The 27,424-nt window shown below is 46.9% G+C and overlaps 1 protein-coding gene across 7 annotated transcripts in view; it reads right to left on the reverse strand.

Moving 5' to 3' along the window:
- The window catches only part of PRRC2B (proline rich coiled-coil 2B), a 46,514-nt gene that overhangs the window by 12,946 nt on the left and 6,144 nt on the right, over positions 1-27,424 (reverse strand). For 4 of the 7 annotated variants that reach the window (XR_008440292.1, XM_053996623.1, XM_053996624.1 and 1 more), the window contains exons 2-22: positions 20,241-20,408; positions 19,134-19,311; positions 18,816-18,918; positions 17,836-17,908; positions 14,990-15,133; positions 14,134-14,375; positions 13,658-13,779; positions 13,064-13,206; positions 12,377-12,467; positions 11,801-11,993; positions 11,117-11,432; positions 10,314-10,507; positions 7,675-7,879; positions 6,721-6,940; positions 4,027-6,090; positions 3,695-3,894; positions 2,886-3,031; positions 2,297-2,438; positions 1,606-1,685; positions 720-911; positions 386-580 (exon numbers count right to left, since the gene is read on the reverse strand). Coding sequence is in view for 6 of the 7 variants with exons in the window: in XM_053996623.1 (XP_053852598.1) it covers positions 386-580; positions 720-911; positions 1,606-1,685; positions 2,297-2,438; positions 2,886-3,031; positions 3,695-3,894; positions 4,027-6,090; positions 6,721-6,940; positions 7,675-7,879; positions 10,314-10,507; positions 11,117-11,432; positions 11,801-11,993; positions 12,377-12,467; positions 13,064-13,206; positions 13,658-13,779; positions 14,134-14,375; positions 14,990-15,133; positions 17,836-17,908; positions 18,816-18,918; positions 19,134-19,311; positions 20,241-20,355 (5,358 nt within the window). In the remaining variant the exon portion in view is untranslated. The remainder of the gene's footprint in view (positions 1-385; positions 581-719; positions 912-1,605; positions 1,686-2,296; positions 2,439-2,885; positions 3,032-3,694; positions 3,895-4,026; positions 6,091-6,720; positions 6,941-7,674; positions 7,880-10,313; positions 10,508-11,116; positions 11,433-11,800; positions 11,994-12,376; positions 12,468-13,063; positions 13,207-13,657; positions 13,780-14,133; positions 14,376-14,989; positions 15,134-17,835; positions 17,909-18,815; positions 18,919-19,133; positions 19,312-20,240; positions 20,409-27,424) is intronic. The other 3 variants (XM_053996625.1, XM_053996626.1, XM_053996628.1) reach the window with 3 other exon arrangements.

Genomic DNA, 27,424 nt, shown 5'->3' on the forward strand with positions numbered 1-27,424 from the left:
CCAACCCTCTGCTTTTCATGGTTAATGACTCTAGCCTGAATTATGACACTACAAACTAAAGACTGATCTCCAGTAAGCCTTGCTGGAAACAGAAAACACTTGTCAGCACTCAGCAGCAGGCAACCCCCAGAGGCACACAAAAGCTTGGCTGTGATTTTGTCCCTCACCTCTCTTACCACCCCAGCTGGTCCTTGGGACACAGTATTTCCAAGTGGATACTAAATGTTTGCCAGGACATCCTGAGTGCCTGGTCTGTGTCAGTAATGAAATCTAAGGCAAACCTACAGCTGGAAGCTTCCTCTAAATAATCCTTCTGCCTCAAACCACTTTTCATGCCTCAACAAGATCAAATCACCAAGAAGATAAAATTAAATTCAATCCTCACTTTAGGATTTACTCCAAATTCAATGGGTGGCACAGGAAGTACAGAATCCACGTGAATTTCCACCCCATTAACAGGGGGAATATTCCCTTCCAGCCGTTCCGTTCCCTCCGAACCCTTTCTGTTTTTCAGGGAGCGTTCGTTGCCGATTGGTCCGGGCTTGTGTTCCTTGTTCTGTCCTGAGCCTTGATCTGAATCCTTAACAGGAAAGCAGAGAGGCTGAGACACAAAGACTGAATAACCCAACCTCAAGCCTTAAAAATGCTATCAAGAACAACACAACCACTTCACAACGTCTCTCACTCTGTGCTCTGGCTTGGCTGCGAATCCAGATTACCTTTTTATCAGTTTGCTTCTGCACTTGCTCCTTCTGGCAGTCAGGCTTTGGGTCCACCAGGCCAGCCCCATTCATCTCCTCTGGTTTGAGGGTGCCATATGGAGAACTGCGCTGAGAGGAGGTCGCGGAGGATTCCCGAGACTCCGCGCTCAAGTCAATGCCACTATCCCCCTGGCTGCCTTTAAATCCCTGCTATGCAAAGCACGAAATGTGTTAAAGCCCCGGACTCAGACCCAGCACCACCGAGGAAAAAACATCCCAGAAACCAGCAAGACCACGTCCCTTTTTCAAATCACCATCCTGGTTAACTGCAAAGGAGTTGGGCCTGACCTGCAGCACCCCTTGGCTGCTCACTCAGCTCTACACAGCCCTGAGACAGGTGAACTGATGCACCAACCAGACCTTGGCTTCAGAGGAAGGAGATGTGTCCCACAGAACAACTAGGCTGAGACTGCCAAACTCGCTTCACATGGGACCCAAACCAAATTTGAACTCTTGGTCTCCGAGGTGAAGTGTTCAGGAACTCCTCTGCCCTCCCTGCATTAAGGCTACAGCTACACACTGCTCACAGGCACAAACAGGACCTAAGGGATTCCACCCTCCTCGACCACAGTGTGCACCCAGTGATGAGCATAACCCTGGAATAGCTCTATCACACAGATACTCCAGATTTATACCCGCACACAACACCAAGCAGTGCTTGGCTCTTTAGGTCAAGATTTGAACAGCGTCAAGCTCAAATTAAAACTGCAAAGAGACAGTTTAAAATGGCACAAGCAGAGCTGAGAGTCACTGAGCACAGATGGAGCAATGAGAAGCATAAAAGCCACCTGCATTAATACTTTATACACACAATACCTTGAAGGGCACCTTAGGAGCCACTTACCTCAGTGCTAGACTCAGTACCATTAAAGGTATTTACAGGCTTGCTCCAGGAATCGCTGCCAGGAGATTGAACGGAAAGTGCTGGAAGAGAATGGAGGGTAGGATTCAGCTGCTTGAAACACAGCTATGAGCACACTCTGTGCACATTACACCATCAACCTTCCATTTCTAGACGTGAGAAAGGGTATTTTCACCACCTCAGAATGTTAAGTGTTGCCCAGACATCTGAGACATGATGCAGCAGAGAACACAGGATATGAGGAGTGAGAGTAGAGAACAGGGAGGAGATTTCTTAGGGAACATAACAACAGGAGAAAGACAGGTCAGAGAGAAACAAGGGAGGCAACAGCTGCTCAGGACTAGAGATGAGAAAATGTAGGAAAGCAAAATAAGATAAAGTCTCAAGTAGATCCAGCCCAGGCAGCTATAAAATGCTGTACAGTAGGATCTTGATGTGAAACAAAGACCCAACAAGCAGATTAGGAGACTGACATGGCCAGCAACAGGAGCAGGATGATTGAACAGCAGAGCTTACAACAGAGGCTACTCCACATGTGTGCCAGCTCCCCTCCCACTCCCAGCATCAGACAGGAGAGGGTTGTCTCCTCTGAACCATGGACCCCATCCTTGCTGCACACCCCAGAGGACTCCAGCTCTCTGAAACCCTTTGGAACAAACAGACCCAAGCCTACCTGGGCTGTTGCTCTCCCAGATCTCTGTGCCCAGGCTGTTTCCAGACACTGTTACATCACTCTGCTCCAAGCACAGGCTGTTCTGCTTCTTAGCAAATCGCGGCGGAATGCGCGACTGAAGGACGCGGGCCTTGGCTGGTGCCTGTGACAGGAAAGGCACAGGTGTCAGACTGGGAGGTTCCCCCAGTCTAACAAGGCTGGAAGGAGCTGCCTTTTGCAGTGTGAGGTTTTCTTCTGGCAACAACACAGTCAGAGTGCAAAGTCATCCACTGCTCCTGCTGCCCAATATGCCACCAACTACAGCCAGCAGCTGGCTTAGAGAGCCAAGCTGCTTTGGATGAAGACCACTCTAGAAACTTAACTCCCAATTAACAGTTCTGCTGCAAGCCAAGAACAGTCAGAAATCAAACTCTGCTTTTTAGACCAGAGGCCTTAAATATGTTTCTGGGGCCCAATACAGGATCTGTACTACTTTGGCACTGTCAACTGTACGTTTTTCTGTTCATACAAACACTTTCTGGGGCCCTGTTTCTCTGACTGCAATCCAAATCATGCAACAGGTCCAACTTTTCTGCCTCCCATTCCTCACCTGAGCAGCCTGTTCCTTCTTCCTCCGCTCCTCTTCCAGCAAACGACGCTGCTTTTTAGTAAGAACCTCAATGAAGCCTTCCCCTGCCATGGAACCAACTTCATTCTCTTCTGCTGTGTTCGACACCCGATTATCAATGATGGTACCTGAACGAAACACAGAGAGAGAATACAGTGCACATGTGTGTGCATATAAAGCTTTATAATTGCAGTAATTTAAACAGTGCACTCCAAACAGGATCCATGCCACAATAAGTTCACCTAGCAACACAGCAGCTACTTTTAGAAAATAAAATCATGTAGTCTGCTAACATCTACCAGCCACTTTATCTGCAGGACTTTGCTGTCTTCTCTGTTTCAAGATGAGCACACTTCAGCTGGAGGAGCTATAACTCAGGTAATTCTCTTTTCAGGGATACTAATTTCTTGCCCCCCTGCCATTAGCTCAGCCTCAAATTTCCCACTCTGGATCCTCTCTCAACTTTCTTCAAATATAAATTTCAAGGCTAAAATACATTAGCATCTTAGAGAGAAATACAGAAATATTCTCCCTAAACACAAACTTTATATAGAAGAAACATTAGAGACACTGTCAGACCAGGCTGAAAAGTTTGTGTTCAAAATTTAACAACAATTGAACTTTCCGTTTTTCTATTTAGACACACAAGAATTTTCTTGTTTCTGTAAATAAATGTAAAAAAAGTCCCTAACCTGATATTAAAAATTACACTGGATAGAATCAGTATCGCTTTAATCAGTCAGTCATAATATGTTATCCTCTTAAAGAAACAAATGAATCAAGATACTCACTTCCATAACTCAGTTCAAACTGCGACAAGGCCTCTCCCTTCTCACTTGCTCTTTGTGCAGTGGATTTGTGCTCCTTCTCTGGCTTTTTACCTGGCCCCTCAGCACTCTCTGAGTTCACATGGGAGGCCCTATCCAAGCTATAAATGGAGTGGCTGCTCCCACCACTGGTGTTGCCAAGGCCTCCTCCTTCTTCTGGAGACCTACACAGGAAGAAGGGAAAGGATTTAGTTTTGTCAGTAGAATGGGAATAGAAGTGACAAGAAGAAAATGAATAGAGTGTATGTCCACTCCTTCAACATCTGCACATACCACAGATCAGAAAACAACTTTACCTTTTGCTCTTTATCAGGGTCCCATTCTGCTGGCTCTCGTATCTGGAAGCTGCTCCCACACCACTCCTGACGGACTGCTCTGCAAACCCTGCCGGCTCAGCTTTGCGGCTCTGCCTGTCCACCAGCGGCCTCTGGCTCGAGAAGCTCCTCTTTGCCAGTTCCCTCTTCTCTCCCAAGCTCCCAGTGCTGAGGCCACCTTCCAGCTGGCCCTCACTCTCCGGAGCTCCATCTCTTCTGTCCCGCCGCTCGCTGAAGTCGCTGCTCTCAGACGCTGTCTCCCACTCCTCATTGGCATGGTCCGAAGAGTTCTGGTAGGACAGCTCAGGAGAGCGTCTGCCCGAGATGCTGCTCTTCTCTGCAGTGCCCAGTTTGGGTCTGCCTGGCCACTGGCTGGGCAGCAGATTAGGGCCTCCCTCCTCGGGGTTCCACTGCCCGACTGATTCTCTCTCCTGCCTGAGGCGCCTGAACCGTGGGGGCTTGTCCTGGCGGGGAGGACGGCGCCTCCTGAAGGGCCTGTTCTCTATGTTCTCCTGATCTGCTGAGTAATCCTCCTGGAAAAAGTGCCTTTTGTCATCCAGATGACTCTCATCAAAAACCCGGCTGGAGAAGGAATCCGTGTGCTTGTAAGAATCCTGAAGGTAGTCCCTGTCAGACTGCTGCCTGCTCCCAAAAGTGTCTGATGGAGATGTGTGGCTGTACTCTTGCCACCCTCCTCCCCCACTCCTGCCTTGCCACTGGGTGGGCTCCTTACCCATGAACCCCCTTCGCCCATAGCCAGAATTGCTCAGTCTTGGTGGCAGTGATCTCCCAAAGGCTCTTGGAGCCCTCATCTTAGGATCCAGGCTATTGTGATCATCTGAATAGATTTTGTTGGACCTCCAAGACTCTTTGAAGTCTCCCTTTTTCAAATCACTGTCATCCCTGTCCAGCACAGAGCCTTCATTGCTGTTCTCAGAGCCCCTCTGCCGGCGACGCTTGGGGAGCTCCTCATACTCTGACCCTTCACTGTGTGTCTCGCTGGCAATCCGGCGTCTTGGTTTGCCTCTGGGGAAGTCCTCTGGCTGGTTGAACTCCCGGAGCCCTCGGCCCCTGCTGCTCCTCTGGGTGTTGTTGTAGACCCCCCTGCTGCTCACAACTGCGCCTCGGCCTCTGAAGGTGAACTCTCTGAAGCCTCTCCCTCGCCCACGCCCTTGACCTCTCCCACCAAAGGCTTGCTCCTCATCAATGAAGATCCAGTTATTTCTTTTTGTGGGAGGGAGATCGCTGCTTTCTCTGGATAGTTTGTTCTCCCAGGTTCTTTCTGGCTTCTCTTCTTCCTCCTCATCCTCTTCTTCCTCTTGGGATTTCTCAGCCTCTCGTGCAAGGCTTGTTTGGGAAGAACCTTTGTCATCCAGCAGGTAACGTGTTGAGTTCAGCAAGGCAGCAGAGTCATCTGACTCATTTTCTACCTTTTGAACAGCTGCCTTCTCCTTCAGCGGGCGTGAGCTGTCCTCTCCCTCCAGTTTAACCTTCTCCATCTCCTTCTCCTTCTCTTCCACCTTGAGGGCTTTCAGGACTGGCTTTTTAATGGGGCCCGACCGCCGTGTCCTCCCCATTTGCTCCTGGGGCTGCCCGCTGGTGTTGCGGCTCTCAGGAGCCCACTCTGCTGTCTCTTCAGTGGCCTGTTTGGTAGTGGCTCCTTCCTTCTTCCAGGGGTCAGCACTGAACGACTGCTCATCCCGGGGTACTTCTTCAGCAACTTCCGCTGCTGTCTCCGCAGGTTTCTGATGGTGGCTGATATCCCAACCATTATATTCAGGCTTCTTCTCTGCTTGGATAAAATCAGGCTCCAGGGGTGAACACCTCAGGTTTGCATGGCGGCTGCCAGCAGGACAGGCTTCCTGCACACTCTCCTGGTGCTGGAACAAGAGATCCTGGCCTATCCTCTGAGAAGACAGGCAGCTGTCAAAGTCTGCTTGGGCCTTCTTGTCAAAAGCATTCAAATACTCCTCCCCTCTCTCCTCAAAGAGATCTCGCTGAGTGCTCAGACTCTCTGGCCTTGCAGAAGCAGAGTAACTTTCATTCCTGAGAACAAACCAAACAACAAACAAAGACAAGTCAGCTAATGCAGAGCACAACACATCTCCAAGGGCCCAGGCTGGATACAAAAGGTGAAAAGAAATAAACTGAGGTTTATGTTAAATCATGAGGCAATTAACCTATAAAATACAAAAATGTTGGCCAGACCTGCTGTGGCCCCAGGCTGTACTGCCTGGTTTGTTGAATCAATGCATGATAAAGAAAACGGTTCCTATGATGGGCAGCAAACTTAAAAAATGAAGGGAGATTTAACCTCCAATGATGTGGAGATCTGAAAACAAAGAACTGGTTTTAGAATGTCTAAAAAAACTAGGAGACGAACTAGCAATCATCAGAATTTTTGACTCATGGCTTTTTATACCTTCCCATGTAGGTGACAAGTCTCCCTCTCTCTCCAAACAGGCTCCAAGCTGGTCAGATAGAAAACTTCTGAATAGCTCAATAGCTCCATGTAAACCAGCTAAAACACTCAGGAGTGTAAGGGTGCTCCCAGATCAGTACCAGGGCCTGTTCACAGACATCTTTCAGGCCAGCTTTACACCTGCTTTTCAGCAGATGCTTACAGCAGCACCTCCCATCCCAGCATGCATGAGGACAGGGGAATTCTGCACTCACCTGGCATGCAGCCCTTCCATGCTCATGTTGTCAGCGTGTTTCTGATGAGACAGGGAGTATCCTTTGCTCTGCAGGGATGTGTAGCTGTCCTGGCCCCACACTGGTACAGGATCCAAGGGAGCAGTTTTCCTCTCTGCCTGCCCTGCCTGACAGTTCTGATCTTCAGACCGACAGCTGCTCCCACTGATGGAGTCCTGCTGAATCACGGGCTTCATAATTCCTGCTCACAACAGAGTTCATGCCATTAGCACTAGGATTTCACAGACAAGAAGAATTTAACAATCTCCTAGCTTGACTCCCCTTCCTCCTCAAGCAGCAGGCAGCTGCAGCCATGGAAACCTCCCTCGTAAAGGGGAGCCTGTGCTTGGAAAATGCACAGCTGGGAAATACTCCTGGAGTGATACAGAAGATGACACAGCTCTCAGAGCCCAGCCCACACAGACACTACACAGCATCACTGGCTTGGGATCAAGCAATCCACCAACTGCAGGGAATGATTTATATATCCTGATGTTTACATTCACACCTCTGAAGATTAGGACAAGATAGGAAGGTGCAAAGCGCACACAGCTCAGGAACTACAGGGTTTCTCCATCACATTTCCTAAAAGGGTCTATTAAGATTTCACATTATTACAGTAACTCCAAAACTCATCCTTCTCATCCAACAGGCAGTGGATCTGCTACCCTTTCCTCCAAGGGGCAAAATCAGTCACATCCACTAAGGTCACAAAGCAGTCAGGGAAAGTCTCCCACTGCAGCGCAGAGAATGGACAGACACAAGTCTGCATGTCCTCCCTCCCAGTCTCCCACCACTTCCCACTGTAACCAGCTTTCTCATCCCCAAAGAAGGGATGCCAGCCAGAATGCAAAATCTCAACAGAGGTTAAGAAACACAGCGAATTTGCAGATATGAACCAACTCAACAGCCGAGATAAACACTGACAACACTCACCTGAAGGGTGAAGGGCTGAAGGGTAGAAATCCACGGGGGTGCGACTCTGGGCCATGCGAGGGTCCATGTAGGACGGCATCATCATCCAGCGGGGGTCGAAGCCGAGCATCTGCGGGTGCGGCGGGTAGAACGTCCGCTGGGGATGGGAGTGGGACGGGGGAGGATAGACCTGCTGCTGCCAGTGCTGCATCTTGTACAGCTGCTCCTGCAGGGAACAGGATGGGCCATTGGACATTGGTTGTGGAGCCAGGAATCACACTGATGTACTGGTCAGCCAAAGGAAAGCACGTGCCATCCATCAAAGGTTCAATTCCTAATCAGATGGGAGGCTGGGGCAGACTCACTACCAGCAGGGGTAACACTACCAGCTGGGCATGTGGCAGTTGGTATTCTGTAAATACCAGAGCAGCCAGACTATCACACCACTGTGGGCCAGGCTATGTGGCCAAACACAAGGGATTGGCTTTAAGACCACAATTTGCATCTTCTCAACACTCCCATGAGTACAGGACAGCTTCCTGTCAAACGCCACTTCATAACTGGAACCAAATACTTTACAAGATGCTGCATTTTTCAGGAAATGAATCTCTAATTTATTTAGTGTGTAGATATATTAGTTCCACCCCTATCAGCTTAACAGATTAGATAAAAACAACCCAAATCACATTAAGAGAGCTATTCATATTTTAGTGTTTCCTGGGCATCCTTCAGAGACAGGCTGGCACTTGCTGGTTGTTTCCCCATCTCCCACACAGCCAGTCCACCTTCCCTTAGCTGAGGACAGTCATGATGTTAATTTGATTTGACATTTAACTTTTGCTGAAGGTCCAAAAAGAATATATATCTGAAAGGAGTTTTGTGTACTGAAGGAAGCTTTCAAACACTAAACAGCTCCAATTAACAACAAATGCATCTACTTACTTGTCAAACGTGCAACCATATTTTTTTGCTAAGCTTACAACAGTGTCAGATACTGTACTGTTTATTAAAAAAGCCAATCCCCAACTGCAGAGCAAAAGAGACACCTTTAAATCTGAATCTGACACTTCATTACAGCAAGGAAGGCTCTGATAAATGCAGATTATATCTACATTACCTAGTCCTCTGGTACCTCAGAGAAAATATTTCTTTCACCAATATTATTATTTTTATTTACCAATATTTTTCCATTTTGCTCTTTTCATGGAGCTACCAAAGCAGCAATACAAGCCAGCCAAAACACGCACTGCCTCATACATACTAACATGACAGAGGATGAGAAAATAAAATAAAACTTTGTGTTCTCCAGTAGTGATGACCTGTGGTATTATTAGCATGACAGCAAAGACATCCAATTCTTTTTTGTTTAAGAGCATCTCTTTTCAAGAGTAACATTAGGCAGCATTTGCTGCTGTACATCTGAATCATGAAAATGTCAACTGCCGAGCTATGAGCACGGGGAACATCCATAAAAGAGCAATTACTGAGCAAAAGCCAATTGTGAGCTCTTCGCTAAGATCTGCAGCAGCATTGATGATATCCCATTTCAAGTGGTTATTTTATGAAGAATGGCAATTAACTTTGCATTATCTGAAGCCTGAATACTCTGTCCCCTGGTTTGGCTCTGCTGCCCTACAGAGGCTCACTGCATCTGGTGGCACAGCTGCACAGCACGTATGGCACATACAGCACTGAAAGGTCAGGCAAGAGCCAAGCTGCACAAAGCAGCTCAGCTGACATCTCAGCGCCCCAGAACAGTTTTCAATGCAACAAAAATGAAACACTTAAGACCAAACATTTTTATGGTGCAAAGCAAACAGTGATCTGAAAGAGCCTCACAGAAAAAACCCAAGTAGGTATTGGATGAGAGCAGAGCAAAGGACCGGTCCTCTGCAAAGGCAGGAGGTGGAATGAGAAGTGTGCCACTCCAGAACTCCCTCCAAGTCCAGAAGCAGTCCAGGAACTTGCCAAACTAAGCACAGTTTGCCCCTGGCAAGCAAATGGCTGCCCATACCTACAATGGTAAGGACACAGCAAGTGCTGAGTGAAATGGAAGCAGCTGAACCCCAAGGGTTTCCCCTTTCCTTGTCCTGTGTATTCAGGCACTGCAGCAGTGCTGAATAACAGCAGCTCATCTTGTGCCAGAGAGTAAAAAAGATGTTCATCAGGGTCAAGGCTAGCCCAAGGAACAGCACCTCCCCTGGGCCAGGCCTACACAAGCACCAAGACAGGCACTGATGCGCTCATGGTTTTGGATGTGGGAACATCCACAGCTTCTCCTGCTCATGAACATTTGCAAAACAGAGCTCTGCCGCAAACCAAACAGTCCTAAGAGTTCCAAATGTCAGGAGATGCCCAGAGAACCATGCAAGACAAGTCAACATTTCTGACAGCACTGTATTTTTTTCCCAGGCAAGTGACAAACCTGGCAGAGCTCTACCCACAACAGCTCCAGCATCACAGGGCTCAAGAAAAACTCATGTAGCCCACAGAGAGCCTTTCTACCCAATCAGACAGGATATTTCCATGATCAGAAGTACTGGAAAAGGCCAGGGTAAAACCCCATTTATCTCCTCCCAGCTCAAAGACTGATGGTGTTGAGAACTGAGCAAACACAATGGCTTACTGGGGCTCCAGAAAATGGGTTGTGAGCCATTTACCTGCTGCTGTTGCTGCTGCTGCTGCCTCTGGAATCGTGGGGGAAGAGACTTCTGGTATTTGCTGAATTCTTGTGCTGGTGAGGGAGCTTCTCTGAGCTCCTCCTCACTGCTGCTTTGGGCTGCTGCTGCTGGAGCAGGACTCTCCTCTTCCAGATAGCCAACAGAGGCATCCTGAGTGTGAAACTCAGGGGTTGCTGCAGAGAAGAAAACAAGCTCATGACAAAATCGGGAGTGCACCACCACCACACAACATACACAGCTGTGGGCATGTCCTGATTGTAATACATGGCTGAACCTCACTACAATCATATCTAGCACATCCTTTACCTTGACAGTCCTATAGAGGGTTTTGGCCATCTTATTTTAATGATAAATTCTGAGATCCTCCTTTGCTATCAGCCTTCTGCTTAAGCACTGGGGAGAAAGTCCTTTTCCCCATTACTCCTTAAACCTGGCAGCACGTACTAGTTTTCTGAAATATGGCCATGAGCACTTAATATTATCATGCAATCATGAGAAGCCCATGAGGCCCATTCCAACAAGCCCTCTGCTAGCACAGCTCACTGAGCACAGATAAAGGCAACTGAAAAAGTTTGCATTTGTTTTAATAGCTTTTTTATTTAATCAACCTTTGTCAACAACACAAAATACTCTGCAGAATACAAGCAGCAGCTGATCTCTCAAGGGCAGCTGAAGGACCCTCTGAACACTCCCTCCCAGGAACTCCCTCACTCCGGCTAAGAGATCAGCAGAATAGCAAAAAAAGCAATTTTTACAGGGTGAGGCAGACAGTGTTTCTGTACCTTTACGGAAAGCATGCCCATTCTCTTGTGCAGTGCTCTTCTCTGTGCTGGGAGGTCGCACGTCTTCATTCTCTGTGTGTTTCTGTGTCTCCCCACTCTTCTGAGCCAGTTTGCATTTCTGATCAAGTTGCTTGAGCTTCGCAGCACAGGCTGCCAGGCGCTCCTCCCTGGCTCGCCGCTCCTCCTCCTCCCGTCGCCTCCTGGCTCTCTCAACAGCCTCAGAGATCTCAGAGTGCACAAACTTCTGTCTCACAGGCACCTTTTCTTCTTTATCCTCAAGGGACTGCTGTCTGAGAACACTTCCCAGTGCAGGCTTCTGCCAGAGAAAAAACATTCCTCCATAAGCGTGACCCAACCAATGCCTCTATCTTGAGATCTGCATCCCATGGTGACAATATCCCCTCTGACTCCCTCCCCTCTATCCTCAAGCACAAATCCCCCTGTTACTGGGAAGGGTTATTGCTATTTGGTTCAGTAACTTCTTTTTCTCACTGACAACCCCATGTTCTGGACCAGCTTCAATTTCTTTTCCCTAGTGGAAGTGCTATGCAGATATATTTCTCTCCAGGTGGATATAAACTAAGAATAGAGAAATTAATCAGCATCCTATTTCCAATAAAATGTAAAAGTGGCCTCCTAAGGACAGTGATGGGCTTCCAGCTCACCCTCATGAGTTTAACCTACCTGGTATTCTGAGGCAGAGCTCCAGCCATTCAGCTTCCTTGGAGGCTGCTGTGAATCCTGCGCTTTCCGGACTGGCCGGGACAAGCCAACCGAATCATTCCAATTCTTTCCTTCCTCCAAGGTGTGCTTGACATCTGCACTGTCTGCAGAGCTCAGGGACAACTGTCTCTGCCTTCTGGGATCCCAGCTGTTCCTGTCACATAAACAGCTTTATTATTGCTTCAAAAAGCACTTGGAGCCCAATCAAGTGGCAAAGGCAACTGACTCTAGTAAAAAGGAAAGATCACAAAAAACCACCAAAACAAGTGATGTGCTTCTCTTAAGGTGCATAAGGACCAACTCCACTATTGTGCATCAGGATAAAGGTGAGAAAAGCTGACTGAAAAACTGGCAGTCAACTGCTAGACCCACACATATCTTTGAAGGCCACTCCAGTACTGCCCAGTAAAATCAACAAAGTAACAGTAACAAATCAGAGGGATCAAAACTTCACATTTAGAACAAGTTTTTAAAGATCCTGGTATTGTTCACTTTTACTAAAGGTAAACTGTAGGTGCAAACAGAGTGACTTCTTACCACTTCTGTCGTCCATCTTTAAGAGTTTCTTCCTCTTCTTCATCTTCACTAAACTTTAGTTTCTCAGAGTAATCCACTTCATCGTGAATGCCTATGAAGGCAGCAAGGGAGAAAAGATTTATGAGAGGAAAGAAACAGGTCAGGTCTCTTGTCCTGATAAAGCTTATGCCCCCTTTTAGCACTAAATTACAGGACACACAGGCTTGGCATGAACTACTCACTAAACCAAATGTCCAGCACTGGTCCTGGAAATCACAGAAGAGCTTGGGGTGGAAGGGACCTTTAATGCCATCTACCAACCTCCCTCAATGAGCAGGGACAACTTCAACTAGATCAGGCAAGAAATTATGTGAGCAGCGTGGACACACACTACTGAACAGCTGGGCTGGTCCCAGAGGAGGAGCAGCAAACAGCCTGGGAGTGGGGGCTGCAAATGAGGAGCCAGCAGCCAAGCCAGACTATGTGCAATTGGATACTGAATGCCATGACTAAAAAGGCAGGACTAACTCTCCTTCCCAGCACCCACAGTGCTATCCCTCCTGCTGTGCTTGGTGTGTTTTCAGATTTTAGGAGTCTTCAGATCCAGTTCCTTGAGCACAATGTGATGGAAGGATCAGAAGGATCCATTGTGTCATCATTTACACCAATTTCACAGCTACACAAAGCCAGAGCATGAAGGCACTGTACCTGCCCATCCATCATCTGCATCATTGTCCAGCTCATCCAGCCCCTTCAGGTTCTCTGCATTGATGATGGTGGGCCGAGGCACTCGCTCCATCTGCTGCCGAACTGGGCGTGCTGGGCGAGACAGGCTGAGCCTGTTCTCTTTTCTGAAAACACAGAATTGGTCAGAAACAGCAAAAAGAAAATCGAAGGACGCAGAGCTGAGTCTGTTACACTGAATCAGTCCTTTTCTACTTTGCACTTATATACAATGCATCCAGGTTTCTGTCCCTTTCCAGCAGTTTCTTCCCCTTGTCCACCTGGTACCCACTTCCTAGAACTTACAGATCAGAGCTGCAACCCCTCCAGTCCAGGATCACATCCCAATTCCCATGTCTGCCTGCTCTTCAGACACACAATGCTCACAGTCTTGCAACGTTTTAGCTGCTGTTGCAGCTGGAGAAAAGCACTGCTGCTTTGTGTAAAAAACGGGGTTCCCCTTTGGTGCCTGCAGCTTCACACATGCAACTGCATCCTTGGCCCAAATTCTTGACTAGTTTATGGTTCATGTCACACCCTGAACCTGCCTCTCAAGTGGGAAAGTGATGGCAGCCTTACCCATCCTGGTCATTCATCTGGAATTGTCTGAAAGGTACCCGGGGCTCAAGCCGAAGCTGAGGAACGGGGAAAGACCCTCGGTCCAGCGGTGCAGGGGTCTCAGATGGCTGTTGTGGACACATCTGGAATGAGGCAAAGCAGGAACAGCCTGGTTTTATTCCTTGCCACAGGAAGGTTTACTCATATTAGGTTACAGCATGTGCATGGTACCTGCACCCTCACAAAGGGGAACAAACATTTCACATCTGGCTGCACAACAGGCCACGTGCTAATGGCTCCCTCTCCAGCTTCAGAGAGAAAGGGACAACTTCTCTTTAGGCTGAGCTACACAAACTCAAAACATATCAAGAGAAGGATCCCTAAGCAAACCCTGGCAGCCAACTGAGAGTCCAGAAAACACATCTCAGCTGACTTCAGCTCCCCCGTTATCTTAAGCATGAAGGGCACCACAAAGGTGTGGAGAAAGGGTGACTCACAAAAGCAGGTAGCATGTCATGGTAGGTGGGGGGCTGGTAGACATTTCCCATGAACTGCGAAGCCCCTTTGCGGACGGGCTGAGCTGGGCGGAGAGACGGCTCCTTGGGATCGCTGGCGCTCGCTGAGGAGGGGGCCCCGTCTCCAGTGCTGGAGGTCTTGCTGCCCAGCTCAGCAGGGGAGGCGGTCAGAGATGTGGCAGAGGTGACGTTCCTCCCACCGCCCTCCCTCCAACTGGTGACATCTGGAAGGGAGATGATTAATTATGTTAGTACGTGTAAATGCAGGCAGCCACTCTGCCAGAAAGTCTCGAAACCTCAAGTACTCTGGTCAAGCCCTAATTACCTCAAGGTTGTAGAAAAAGATCAAGGACCAAGAAGAATTTCCAACTGTGTTTATTTGCTTAAGAGAGGAGCAGCATCAGTTGTTACTAAGTAATTGCTGCACCAGTGGTGTCCTTATTTGCAATAAACCTGAACTCCTACCAGAGTGTTCCCCATCTCCACAGTCCTTACCCTGCAGAATTAAGGCCAATTAGATGCAAAAAGAGTGAAAGAGAAGCCACATTACACCACACATTGATTTCACTGTGGCTCCTCCAGCCCGGGAAGGGGCTTGCTTTGCAACATCACACAGCAATTTTTATTAAACAGTATAGTAGATGACAGAACATCAGCACCACATGCCAATCTGTGATCATCTGCTAGGCAGTCTGACGTGTGTAAGTTCATAAAAAGATAAAAGGAAATGTAAATATGAAGTTCTTGGTACTACTGAGAACTGGCACCCCCTGCCCAAAACAGGGTCAATGGGGTTACTGAGCTGGGGTAAGGCAGACAGACACAATCCTTCACTCACTCTGGGGGCGGAGGCTTGGTCCTGGCCCATACGACGGATCTAAGGCGCCCTTTTCTTTGCCAACCTTGTCCTGCTCGCCAGCTGCTTTCAGCGTCGGAAATTCCTCGGGAGAGAAGGATAACAGTCGGCTTGAGGCCCTTGAACCTGTCAGACAAATAAGTGTGGGACTCAGAGAACATCCTTCCAGTGCTTCAACTCCCTTATGAGATCAGCCTGGAAATGTGTTTCCTGGGAATCTGGGCCTCTGGCATATTTAAACCCAAATTACTATCATACCAGCACCTCACTTCACATCCCCATCACTCTCAGACACTGTCACCAACACAACAACACATGTCCTCACCCAGCACTCCCACACTTGGGATCTTCATTTAAATTCTCACATTCAACAAAGTCAGTGAACTTTCTCAGCTTCCAATTATTTTGTGAAGTACAGAATTCAGACAGAGGTAGAGATATAAATTCTGCAAGATCGCTCATAAATGATATCCTGCTATCAAGTATTTGACATCTCTATTCAGACTCTTTTTTGCTCAGACCTCACTCTGCCAGGGAAGTCTATTGTTGAAATTTCTGTCGATGTATTAGTGAAACACCACAGGTAAGGACAGATGTTCTTCTATGCTCTCCTCCCTGCTGCAGCATTTTCAAGATGCAGATCACTGGCCAGATCAGGCCAGGTTCATTTCTAGTCACTGGCAAATTGTCTTCCTGAGTCATCAGTCACTCCAGAACAACAGTTCTCTGTCAGTTTTAAAGATCTGCCAGTGACTGGAACATGAAACACAGCAATTCTCCTAAATCTGTTGGCAAGATAACACTGAATAAAAGGAAATTACAAGCATCATTGTACTATTACACGTTAAAAGAATTGCTTTTTTTGAGAACTGTCTCTTAGTGTTACTTGGCTAAAGCTCTCTTAAGAAGGGCATTTCAGAATTATATTAGAACTATCAGCCATGAGTACTGAAGACTTGACAAGAGTCTCATCTATCTTTCTCCTTCCTTGCCCTGAAGAATCAAGACAGACTAGCTTAAGTAATTTTTACTTTCTGGAACTTGCACACTGCACAAGACCTCCCATGTGAAATTTCCAGGGAAGACTCTGCAACAGCTGCACGAAACACTTTCAATTTTAGACAGATGAAAATACTTAAGAAGGACATTGCCTAATTTATTGCAAAGTAGCTAACACTTGCTGAAGACTTCTGATTTTTACTGAACTAGAATGGCACAGGTAAGTGTTTTTCAGGGGAGAGATCTACCCCCAGGTCAGGCTGCACCATGTAAGGACTATTTACGTGCAGCCATTAACAATCTGTACTCTAACCCTAAGCAACATCACACTGAAAAAAAGTTTGGTGCCCCTTTTATTTCTCCAAATGTCTTTTATACAAAAATACAGGCATGGAGAAGTCCATAATTAATTTACGAGGCCACTTTTCTTCAGGATACACCCTCCAAGAGATTTTGCAGCTCTAAGCCTTAAAAAGAGCAAAAAAGCAAGAGATTCTCCTCTTACCTAATACCTGAATTAGCTAAGAAGAAAAAGCAGTTGTTCAGTGCCACTAGAGAAGAGGTGCAAGCCTGGGATGGCCTAAGAAATCCTTTCAGACAGATTTCTGATGCTTCTGTGATTCAATTACCTTCTAGTTAAGCTGCTCTTAGCCACATAGGCAACTGTTTTCTTGGGTTGAGAACTCTATATTGTTAAGTGTGATCTAGAATGAGTTTTCAAAAAATCCTTTAAGAACATTGTTAGATGATCAGATTTCAAAATGACTGTACAGGAGGTCTATACAGCAAGAGTCAAAAAAGTACCAATTAACCAAACAAGACAGTTTTTGCACTGGCCACCAGCCTCAGGCAAGTACAAGTTTTTGCTTTAACATTTAGCCTTTGAGAAACACCCTCTCATTAAGGGCCTCATTTAATTTAGCGTAAATTTGTCCCCTCTGTTTCTGCAATCAGCAGCTGTCTCAGTTCTTTAAAATACCTCTGCAATTTCACTTGACAAATGAATGGTTCCAGGTCTATTCACATTAGAACAGTGGAACTGAGCTGTTATTCTCACCATGGTTTTAATGGCACTACTCAGTGCAGCTGGAAACCACCTCCTGTGTGGAAATAGATGCATCTGAACACAACTAAACTCCCAATTCACATTAACATTGCTTCAGGATTCTCAGTCAAGCAGAAGCCATTAGCAGCACAGTAACTCAGGGAGACTTAATAGCAAGGCCTCAGCCAGTGTGTAGGCGAGTGCACCCTGCAGCAGCTCCACTGCCACTTCCACCCACTGCCACTGCAATTCCCTTGGATCACACATACTGTACAAGAACATTCCAGCCTCACTTCTGACTACCCAGTTAGGTGAAGATCCCCTTGCTACTGCCCATGGAGATACCTACATTTCCCCTCTCCAATGTCCCTTTCTTCTTCTCTTCTAAACCAATCCCTCCCCCGTTTCACGGTGTTTACTGCACCTTTGTTACACACTGCTCTGGGCTGACTGAAGATGCTCATGATGGGGGCAAATGTTTCCTTTCTCCTGCAGAACCTTCCCCTCCCAGAACTCCCTGCTGCATCCCAAGAGCATGACTTGCTCTGGTTCAATGTGGCCATGAGACACATTCTGTTCAAGCCATGTCTTGCACTGGCAGCCCTGAACTGATTCAGCTGCATCATTCCAGCCAACACAGCACACAGACTGGAAACAGGACTCAGAAGGCCTCACTCCCATTCTGCACCAGGCTGACAGGGAGGGCAGGAAGAAATGGAGCCCATCCCATCTCATGCCTGTCTGAGAAAAGCAGGCACATACCAGCTCTGTTTATCATACTCACCACCTTCTTGTCCTGCTGGCTTTCCATTCAGCTGTGCCCATGACTTTGGTCCACCTGGCACTGAATTTGTACTCTGAAAACAAAACAAAGCAAAAAGAAACCTCAACATGGATCAGTTAAGATTCATGACTGTTTCTCATTTCCTGGCTGGCATCTGCTATGGTTCAGGCCTCCAGATCACCCAGATACCACAGGTCTCCACAGCTGCAAGCTGGGACTACAGTCACTGTTCCCCACTCCAGTGTACTACAACGCTATAGTAAAAATCCTCTGCTCTAATGTCTCCTCTGCCCATTTTCACCACCTATTTCCTCAACTTGTACTCTCATCAAGATTTCCTTTTGTTCTGCTGCATTTTCCCAAATGGTCTCCTTAATCTTCCAGATTTGTTCCATGCTATACCTCAGCTTGAAGGCTACCCTACTTTCTCGTGCATTAACCACTCTTCTCCTCTTTAAAACATAACTTCTGTCCTGATTTCCCTGAAGCTCAAGGGCTGGGAATTGTTTTTTAAACCAGAAGTGTGAAATCTACAACACATAGGGGGTCAGGTCCTTGCACTCTCAGGGACACCTTCTTAGTTGTCAGTAGCTTTTTCAGGTCCTAACACTGGCTACTTCTCCCACATGACCAGATCTCTTCTCATCAAGTGTCATCAGGCTGGGAACAAGAGCTGGATCTGTTGCCACCAAGCAACATTTGAATTACAACCAAAGTAGAAGTTTAGAAGTGCTAACCAGCCATCCCACATTCCAGCCATTTTTTCCTAGACTGCAACTAGACTTACTGCAAAGTTCTGTGTATTTTACCTCTGTAACAGCAGCACAATGCTCCTGGTGCACAGCAGCTTGGACTCAAGAGAGTCACTTCCAAATAACTGATTATAGTGGAGCTTTTTCTTAAGTGCAAGGCAACACAGTCCTCAAGCTGCCTGGGGACAGGGGAAGCAGGGTGGCAGTCAAGAGACTGCTGGCACCTACCTCTTGACTGATTGACTGTGTCGGCTTCTGTAAATTGGAGACAGATTTCTGCAAACCCTGCTGCGGCAGCGACTCCTGCAGCTGTGCAGCCGTCGCACTGGAACTGAGCAGAGACAGCAGAGGTGAGACCAAAGGGGAGGAAGGCAGAAAAATAGCTCCTGGTAATATGGCATTTGCTAAAAGATCAAGCCAAAACATTGGCTCTACGCTGGCTCAGACAACAGAGAACTGATCCCTGTAAGGTCTGACACCAAGCACAGCAGTGCACAACCACTGCTGCCTGCCTGACAAAACTCACCGAAGATTCACTCTACCCACCTCTTTTGGTCTGGCTGGTCCTGCTTGTTTGCCCATCCTGTACCGTCCTTGGGTACTATAATGATGTTGGGGTCGTTTCCTTTGTTCTCAGACTTCAAGCTAGGCAAATTTGCAGGAGGTGGCATGCGCCGGGCAGCAGCAACTTTCCCAAGACTCTGTAAGCCATGTCTAGGAATAACTGGTGAGAAAGGAACAGCAGCAGGTCAGAGGGCTGTATCCTGCTAGATAAGTAACCTTAATTAGGAAGCTGTGGCTGGGCGCAGCCCCAGCAGAAGTGCTGCTGCTATGTCAACACACAGGTTGTTTCCCACAGGAACACAGATGCAGCCATCAAACAGCTCCTACAGTGGGAGGGAGAAAAATAATTCTCCCCAGCAAAGTGCTCATGGAGTCCTTACACAGGTAGCTCTTTCATTTCACCAAGCAGAAGCAGCACCACCTTTTTACAGCTTGGGGAAATGGCCACCCAAGTCCACCTTTTAGCAGACAAACAGGTCACCTAACCCAGGAATTCTGAGGTCTCCATTTTCCACCCAGGAATTCTGAGGTCTCCATTTTCCACCTCTATCCACCAGACCACATTTATTAAGAAAGTATTTTGTTTTTTGTTTTCTATTCTCACACCAAATCCAGAGCCACTCCAGGCAAGGTAATTTTTTTTAACCCACTATCTACTTTTGGTCATATTCCCACTGCAAAACCAACTCAGGTTCATTTCCAGTGGCCTTCAGTCCTTGACTCTCACCTCACACAAGGTCTGACCAGCTTAAGGCACTTCAGTCAGCTCAGGTGCTGTGCCCTGGCACAGCCTAAGGCCCTGGTAAGGCCTCCACTCAAGTTTGCTACCTGCCCACTCTGCAGCAGGCTAAATGAAAGGGCAAAGAGCCCCCATCTGTCCTGTGTAATTCCTCTATGTATCCACAATAAAAGAGCCATGGAGATTTTCCTCTAGGTCTTAATGAATTACAGCCTTTGACACCTGCACCAACAGTGCAACCCACTGTGTCCCACAGGGTCAAGAACCTGAACGAGCTCTGCAACAATACAATCAATACATCAAAATACAATATAATACATCAAAAGGAGCTTTCTGGAGGTGTTTCTTACCTGTAGTTCTGATAGCTTCTATTGACTTTCCTTTATACTTATCAAACAGGCTGAGAGTCGAGTACTTGCTTTTCCCATCCTTTCCCTTGGTTATTTGCCCCAAACGATCGGACATTGCGATGAAATGTCATCTAGTAAGGAAATTTCTCTGCGCCGCTCCCGATCTGCCTTTTAATGGAAGAGAACCAGGGAAACCCCATCAAATGGACTGTTCAGCCAGGGACAAGCAAAACACAGAACACACGCAACAGCAAGAACAGAACATACAAGTGAGCACACACACACCAAGTTTTAACTCCCTCCTCTTTAGTCACAAGAAGCTTTTGGGCTTTAAGATTCACAAACTGGATGAAAAGAACTGCAGTTAGACATTTCTCATGGCATTTTTTTTCCTGCCACTCTAGTGCTGAAAGAAGTAAGACTAAGTATGAGAACACAAGGGAGGGGGGGGTCAACAAGTCCTTGCTTTAAAAGAGTAAGGCTGAGAATAAACAGCTAAACGCAAGGATTCCTAAACATAAATGCCAGAAAAGCACTGTATCTTTGTATCTTATACCACACTGGAATTTATCATTGCATTTCCCCTGAAGCACTGGGTTTGTAATGTTTAGATTATGGTTCCACACTGGCCACAGTTATACCAGCAATTAATGCTTTGACAGCATCACTAGAAGACAACAGAACTATTTCTCCAAAACCCCTTTTCTCATCGGCTGGCCATGAAAGAGAGTTATGGAGTCAGAAAAAAACCTGCTCACCTGTACCAGATTCAGATTCTTAAGCCTGCGAGTTCAGCTGTTCTACTATGAATTCTCCAAACACATTACCAAAAAAATTACATTTCTCTGTTGCTAGCATCTTGAACATAATTTTTAGCTTGAAATATACTTTCTGTAATGGATGTGGTTTGTTAATTTTTCAATCTGATCTTTGCTGGCACAACATGCTGTGAGTAGCACTCATCATGCAGGCAGTCTCCTTACTTTGACTTTTTGGCTCTTGGAGCCTGGGATAAAGTTGAAACATGCAGTGCTCACACTGTACATCAACTTTTATGTCATAAAAGACACTTTGCTTACTTTCAATGGACCTAGCTTACATTTTTTTAAAGCATCACTCTGTTCTAAATTTTCTCAAATCTAGGAGCTTCATCTAACCTTTTCGCACATAATTTAGATTTCCAGATTTCTTGTTGTAAAGCCTCTACTTCAAGCCCAAAACTGCTGGCAGTTTCATTTTACCATCTGTTAGAGTAAAATGAAACCATTCTAGGGTTTCAATTCTGTGTTGGGAGTAGCAAAACACTATATACATGTGTGTGTGTATATACACATACACACATCTCTGATCTTCCCACACCTCACACTTTCTGAAACTCACCCAGCTGAAAGCCTTTTCCAACACAGACAGCAATCACTCTTTCTGAAAGAAACTGTATCTGACCAAAGTCTACAATTCCCATCAGCAATACCTTATCAAATATGATTTGCAGGTAAGAGAATTACTCCATCACATATGTACAAATTAAAGCACAGACCATGAACATGCTGGATAGAGCCAGACTGGGAATGCAGTGCCAACTGCAACTGGCCCAGTAAAGCCCATCTGAAGGCTGCCGTGGGGGCAGGTGTCTGACCAATAAGCCTGGCACTACACAGCACTTGTTCTTGCACTGCAGGATTTAAACCAGGTCTGTCAGGAGCAAGCAGCCATGGACTGTGCTAAGTGGTCAGGGAGAGAGAAAGAAAAGAGTTTTCTGTCACTCAACTGCATCCACAGGATGCTCAGGAAAAACACCAGGCTCCCCAGGAAGCCCCTCACAGTGTTTCTGCTGGACCACCACACAGGGCTGCAGCATGAAGGTTTTGTGGAGGCAACAGGGCTGGCTGGCAGTCTTGAGGCACCTCTTCCTGCAGAGTAGCAAACAGATCTTTGGCTCTGGTTCGTCTTTGCTCAGATGGCCACCATGTGCCAAAGAAAACAACAGCTCCTCCCTCACTTACCCATTTGCACTGTATTTTATTAGTAGGACAGACATAAAAGCGAGGGAGAAAACACACTGATTAGCATACACTTGGCAGGAAAGCACAAGCTGGACTGAGAACAATGAGCTTTTTGAAGGGGCAGAGCTGTGGGGAGCCCCAGAGCAGAACAAAGAGCAGAGGGTGCTGTGCTGGCAAGAGCACAGCCACCTGCTTTTACAGGTATATTGAGCCTTGCAGAGGGAGCCTGGCTCAGGGCCTATCCACACCATGTCAACACTATACCAACCTCACAATAAAAGCAGTAAAATCTACTCTGAAGTTTAGAAAGCTCAAATCAGACAAAATTAGAAGGTGTTTAAAAATAACCCAACAACAACAAACCACCTGCCCAGATCAAGTCATCTGGTTAACAGAAAAACCAGGAGTTCCTAAAAGTCAGTGTGCAAATACCACACAGGGCAATGCTGCCAAAGAGAAACCCTGACAACAGTTATGTAACCGGGTCTCAGCTGCCTCTTGATTACATCTTCTATCATTAAAAGGATTTGGGAAGAATAAACAACCACTTCACAGCAGAGAAGCTGGGGACATGTTGGGATAAAGCCCCTTGTCAAACTTTCTGGGACAGCCAAAACTGCTGTCTGGAAAAATGAAATTTACTTCCAACTCCTTCAATGCTCTGAAGACATGAAACACAGCTTTGTGTGTTCTCCAAAGGGGAAATCGAGACCATGGAGAGGTGAAGCAATTTCCATCGTCACTGTGCAAAGAGGCTGCAGCAGCACTGAGCTGGGTCAGAGCTGTTGGACTGGCAGGACCTTGCTGCCTGTCCCTCCTGCCAGCTGCAGATCCCAGCTCTCCAAAGGTGTTATCAGCCAGGGAGATCACTCGGCACCCAGGTCACCCACAGCACTTCAAAGAGGCCACAGAACCTCCCAAGGCTGGCACAACACTGCACTATCTTCCCATCACACAGTTAAGCAGGGAATCCAGGCAGGGATCATAAAGGCCTTCTAGTCTTGGAAGAGCAAAGCTATTTCTGATAAAAATCGTGGTTCATTTAGAACTGAGCTGCCAGCCTGCATGCTCATTATTAGCAGAGCTGGAACTAGAAGGCACATGCTGATGCTGACAAGTGAAAACTGACAGGCTCGGCAGAGCCTCTGACCTGTGCTCAGGGCTCCTGTGCCCGACAGCTGACCCTGAAGAAAGCAATATCCCCTGTTACAGAGAAATCATAAAAAATCAATCACCAGCATTTCTGCAAGGTTTCTCTCTGGGTTTATAGAGGTCTGTGGGGGAAGGTTTGCTATCAGTTTCTGCATGGAGGGTAAGCTCTTCTCATTCTCCTGCTATATCCAGGGACAGCACCAGACAGCAAAACACTGTCTGAGCAATCACAAAATACTGCAGTATGACCAATTCCATTAGAGATCCCAGGATACAAATAACTGCACTGAAGCACTTAGGCAGACAGCTCCACTGCCCAAGCATACTCATGTCCACATCATACTACAAATTTTTGGGTATTGACCCTGTCTAACTGCCTTTTAAAGGGGTAAGTTCTAATCCAGAAAGCAACAGTGACATTTTAATGTCTTTAAGACATTAGACTTACAAGCATGTAAGTCTTAGAGCTACAGCCTGTCCTGCAAAAGAATGTGAAAACCTTGAGTTACTGGCGCTGGTAACAACTGGAAATCCCCAAGCTGAAAACACAGCCTAATGGAGGGACTCCTGACAAAAAGGATTGTCTGCAAAGCTCTTTGCAAATCTATGTATGCAGGAGGCTGGGCTGCTGTGTTTTATTCACAAGACTTCAATGGAGCTGGAGTATCTGGAAGACAGCCAGCCTTAGCTGAGCAGGGCAAACAGATTTATGAAAGGTAACATACATACTAGAAGGAATAATTTCAGCTGCTCACACACCACTGAGCTCTACACCGAGCACAGCCCTGACTACTGCAGATCTTCACTCCTTGCTCACTTCACAGCAGCAGTCAACAACACAAAAAGCTACACGATGGAAATAAACAGGGAAAAGGTTTTTCTGCACAAGCAGGAAAATTTGTGACATAATTGTATACAAATTGTTCAGAAACTCACAGGTTGGAAAAGCTAAACAGTACTTTCAGAAAAGTGTCTGGAGTTACCTTAAACTGAAACTGTGGTTCCTAATGTTACCCGCAGTGTGAAACCTTTTAAAAAACACAGTATAGTTTTACAGGAGATTAATGATGTTCACTCTTCTTTAAATACACACACAGGTCAATTTTACTTGTGCTTCCATAGCTGAACATTCATCTGTCAACACAGAGATACCACTACCTCTGGAACACGTCCCACCAAGAACCATGTATTTATGAAACACTCACCACCTGCCTCAGCGATGAAAGACACCACTGGCTGCCCTTGGGAGGGCTTTGGTGATACACTGTCATCACCTGCCCAGGACTTGCTGTCAGATGCATTTATGTCCTGCAGAAGCCCTGTCTGGGCCATGCAGGGATCATGAGCCAAGGAAGGGACCAGGTGAGCACTCAGTTCCCAGCTGAGATTGCTTAGTAAGGCAGGGAGCAACAGGAGAATATCAGCATCCAAGTACAAAATCAATGGGACCAATGCACAAGAGCTGTGCAGCAGGCAGAAGCTGTAGCAAGAGTCTAAGCCACAAAAAAACCCTCTCATTCTACTGCATCACTTCCAGAGGGAGATGCCAAGATTTGCTGGTACACCTGAAAAAGGCCCTGCCAAGATCTGATTGTAACACCAAACGTAGTGCCAGAAAATTGCACCAAATCCTGCCAGAAAGGGTAGAAGCAAGTCAGGAGTCTGCAGTGCAGAGAAGAGATAACACACCTCCATCACTGAGCTCCTGATTCACAAGAGGAACCCTCCTTGCTTAGCTCAATAGGCATATTTGGTGGTACAAGTTCTTTTAATCCTGCACAATTCCAGCTTCTCTCCATCTCCCATGACCCTTGGCTCAGGAAATGGGAGACCAGGATCACATCTGCCATGATTTGTTGCAGAGGTATGCAGCTAGCCAAGCAATACTGTTGGAAGCCATCTGCCAGAGGACTTCCCTGCTGTCCAGCCCCATCCTCAGACCTCGAAGTCAAGCCTCCCAGGATTTGAAACATAGAGCAGGACTATGAAGAGGAGAGGCAGTCTTCTGGACAGTAGATCTATCATAACTCCACATTGTGGAGCTCTACAGACAGTGGTAAAACAGGGGAGACAGAAAGGGCATGTCCTGTATGATGACTTGACCTCATTTTCTCAGTTCTGCCTTCACCAAGCTCACCTGCTGCCCCCTCATCTGAATGTACCAACAGGTTGGGAATCACAAGTACTGTCAGTGACTCACTGCACATTTTAGAGAAAATAGGTCTTTGCAATGTCAGGTTTGGCCTTAAAGTACAGAAGCTTCACCTCTCTGCTAAACAGCTTTTCCAGTGCTGGGAAGGCAGGCAAGGCAAAAGCAGCCAGAGAGGCTGGAATTGTAACTTACTGTAAAACAGATAAAGCAGACTGGAGTCTGGAGAATAGCTCAATTGTATTTAAACAAAAACATTAATGAGTTCTGTGGTCCTTTCTGTGCGGGCTGGACAGACAATACCACACCCTGGAAAGGAGCCCTGACCTCCAGTAATTGAGGATGCAGACAAAGAAATAGTTCATCCTGAGTATGCAAGACTATGGCACAGAGCAAAAAAAAACCCGGTCAGAAGGCTGGTCCACAGCCCACAGAAAGTACTTATGAGATCCTGTGCTCATGAAACTCCCCCTCTTTTTCAAGCAACAGAAAACCCAGGTGTGCAGTTAATTCTCTTCTTGAAAGGAGTGTCTGTTTACAACAGCCGACCAAAGAAACAGCCAGTTTCACCCATCTGCCCCACCATGCTGTAGAGAAGGAACTGACCCACTGGTGCCAGCTTGTCAGGAACGTATAACCTTATCTCCAACTCAAGAGGAAGTGCTGCTGGGCTTTCATAACCTGCAGGGAAGCAGGAAGGTGTCTCATGTGGAACAACTTGGAGGCACCAGCTACCAACCCTGCACTCCTTATCCCCTCATCCAGGAAGATGTTAAAGGAGACAAGGCTCAGCACAAACTGAAGTAAAAGAGTCTATTTCCTTGCTGTTATATATTTCAGAGGCAAAACCCAGGGAGGACAAAGCAGCTCAGTTCAACAAGGATCACCTGTGGCCTCAACAGATCCAGATCTGCCTCAACAGATCCAGATCCCAACCTCTCTGGTACAAGAGGAAAGGGAAGGACGAGCTGCCTGCCCAACAAGGCTCACATTCAAGTGCAAATCTGTACACTTAGGAGTTGCACTTTCACTCTGGCTCCCCTACAACCAAGGGTCAGAGTTGGAACACTTGACCCCCAGCCTCCAACAGAGATTCTGCCTTCCACTCTGCCCTGCTGAGGTTCCTCTGAGATCTCAGCGTCCAGGGGAACACATGGACACAACATCCTGTTCTCTCAACACCAAAACAAGGAGGCTAATCACGAGCAAGCAATTTAAATCCAAAACCAAAAGAAATACCTGGCATAATGCTCTGTTGGCAAAACTTGTTCAGAAAACTCCTGGCAACATTCAGCTGAACTGTAAGGTAAATTGGGCACTTAGGTATCTGAGCAACAATAACAGACTGTGAGTAGCTGGTGGGGTCTCCTGATGGGTAACAGGACTGGCACTATCAGTCCAAATCAGAGGAACAGTTTGCTCAACTAAGACTGTAGACAGCAAAAAGTCCCAGAACTCAGGTGCCTGCTTCAGCCACCCAAACCTATGTGCCAAGACCCCCAGAGAAAATGTCAAACGAGGAGGAAATGCACTGCAGCAGCACCTGCCATGTCCAGAACGCTCCCTTCCAGTGGAAGAGACTGTCCACTGGCACAGAAAACGCACCCAATCCTGCCTACTGCTCCTGAGGAGCCAACAAGGGCAGGACACACCCACACAAGCACAAACTGTTCTCAAGCACTGCACAACACCTTAAGTCTTATGGTTGGAAGCAAAGACTCTTCCATCACCAAAAATAAACACCACTGCATGTAAAGGTTGTGAAAGTCCCTTAGTCCTGATACTTCTGCCTACGCAGACTTTTAAAAGTCATCACAGCCACATAACCAGGTGAGCCATAGCAAGAGCAGCATAGGTGAAATACCTGTGCTGCCAGTAGC

Source organism: Vidua macroura, chromosome 21 (genome assembly GCF_024509145.1).
Source record: "Vidua macroura isolate BioBank_ID:100142 chromosome 21, ASM2450914v1, whole genome shotgun sequence".
NCBI classification, from domain to species: Eukaryota; Metazoa; Chordata; class Aves; order Passeriformes; family Viduidae; genus Vidua; species Vidua macroura.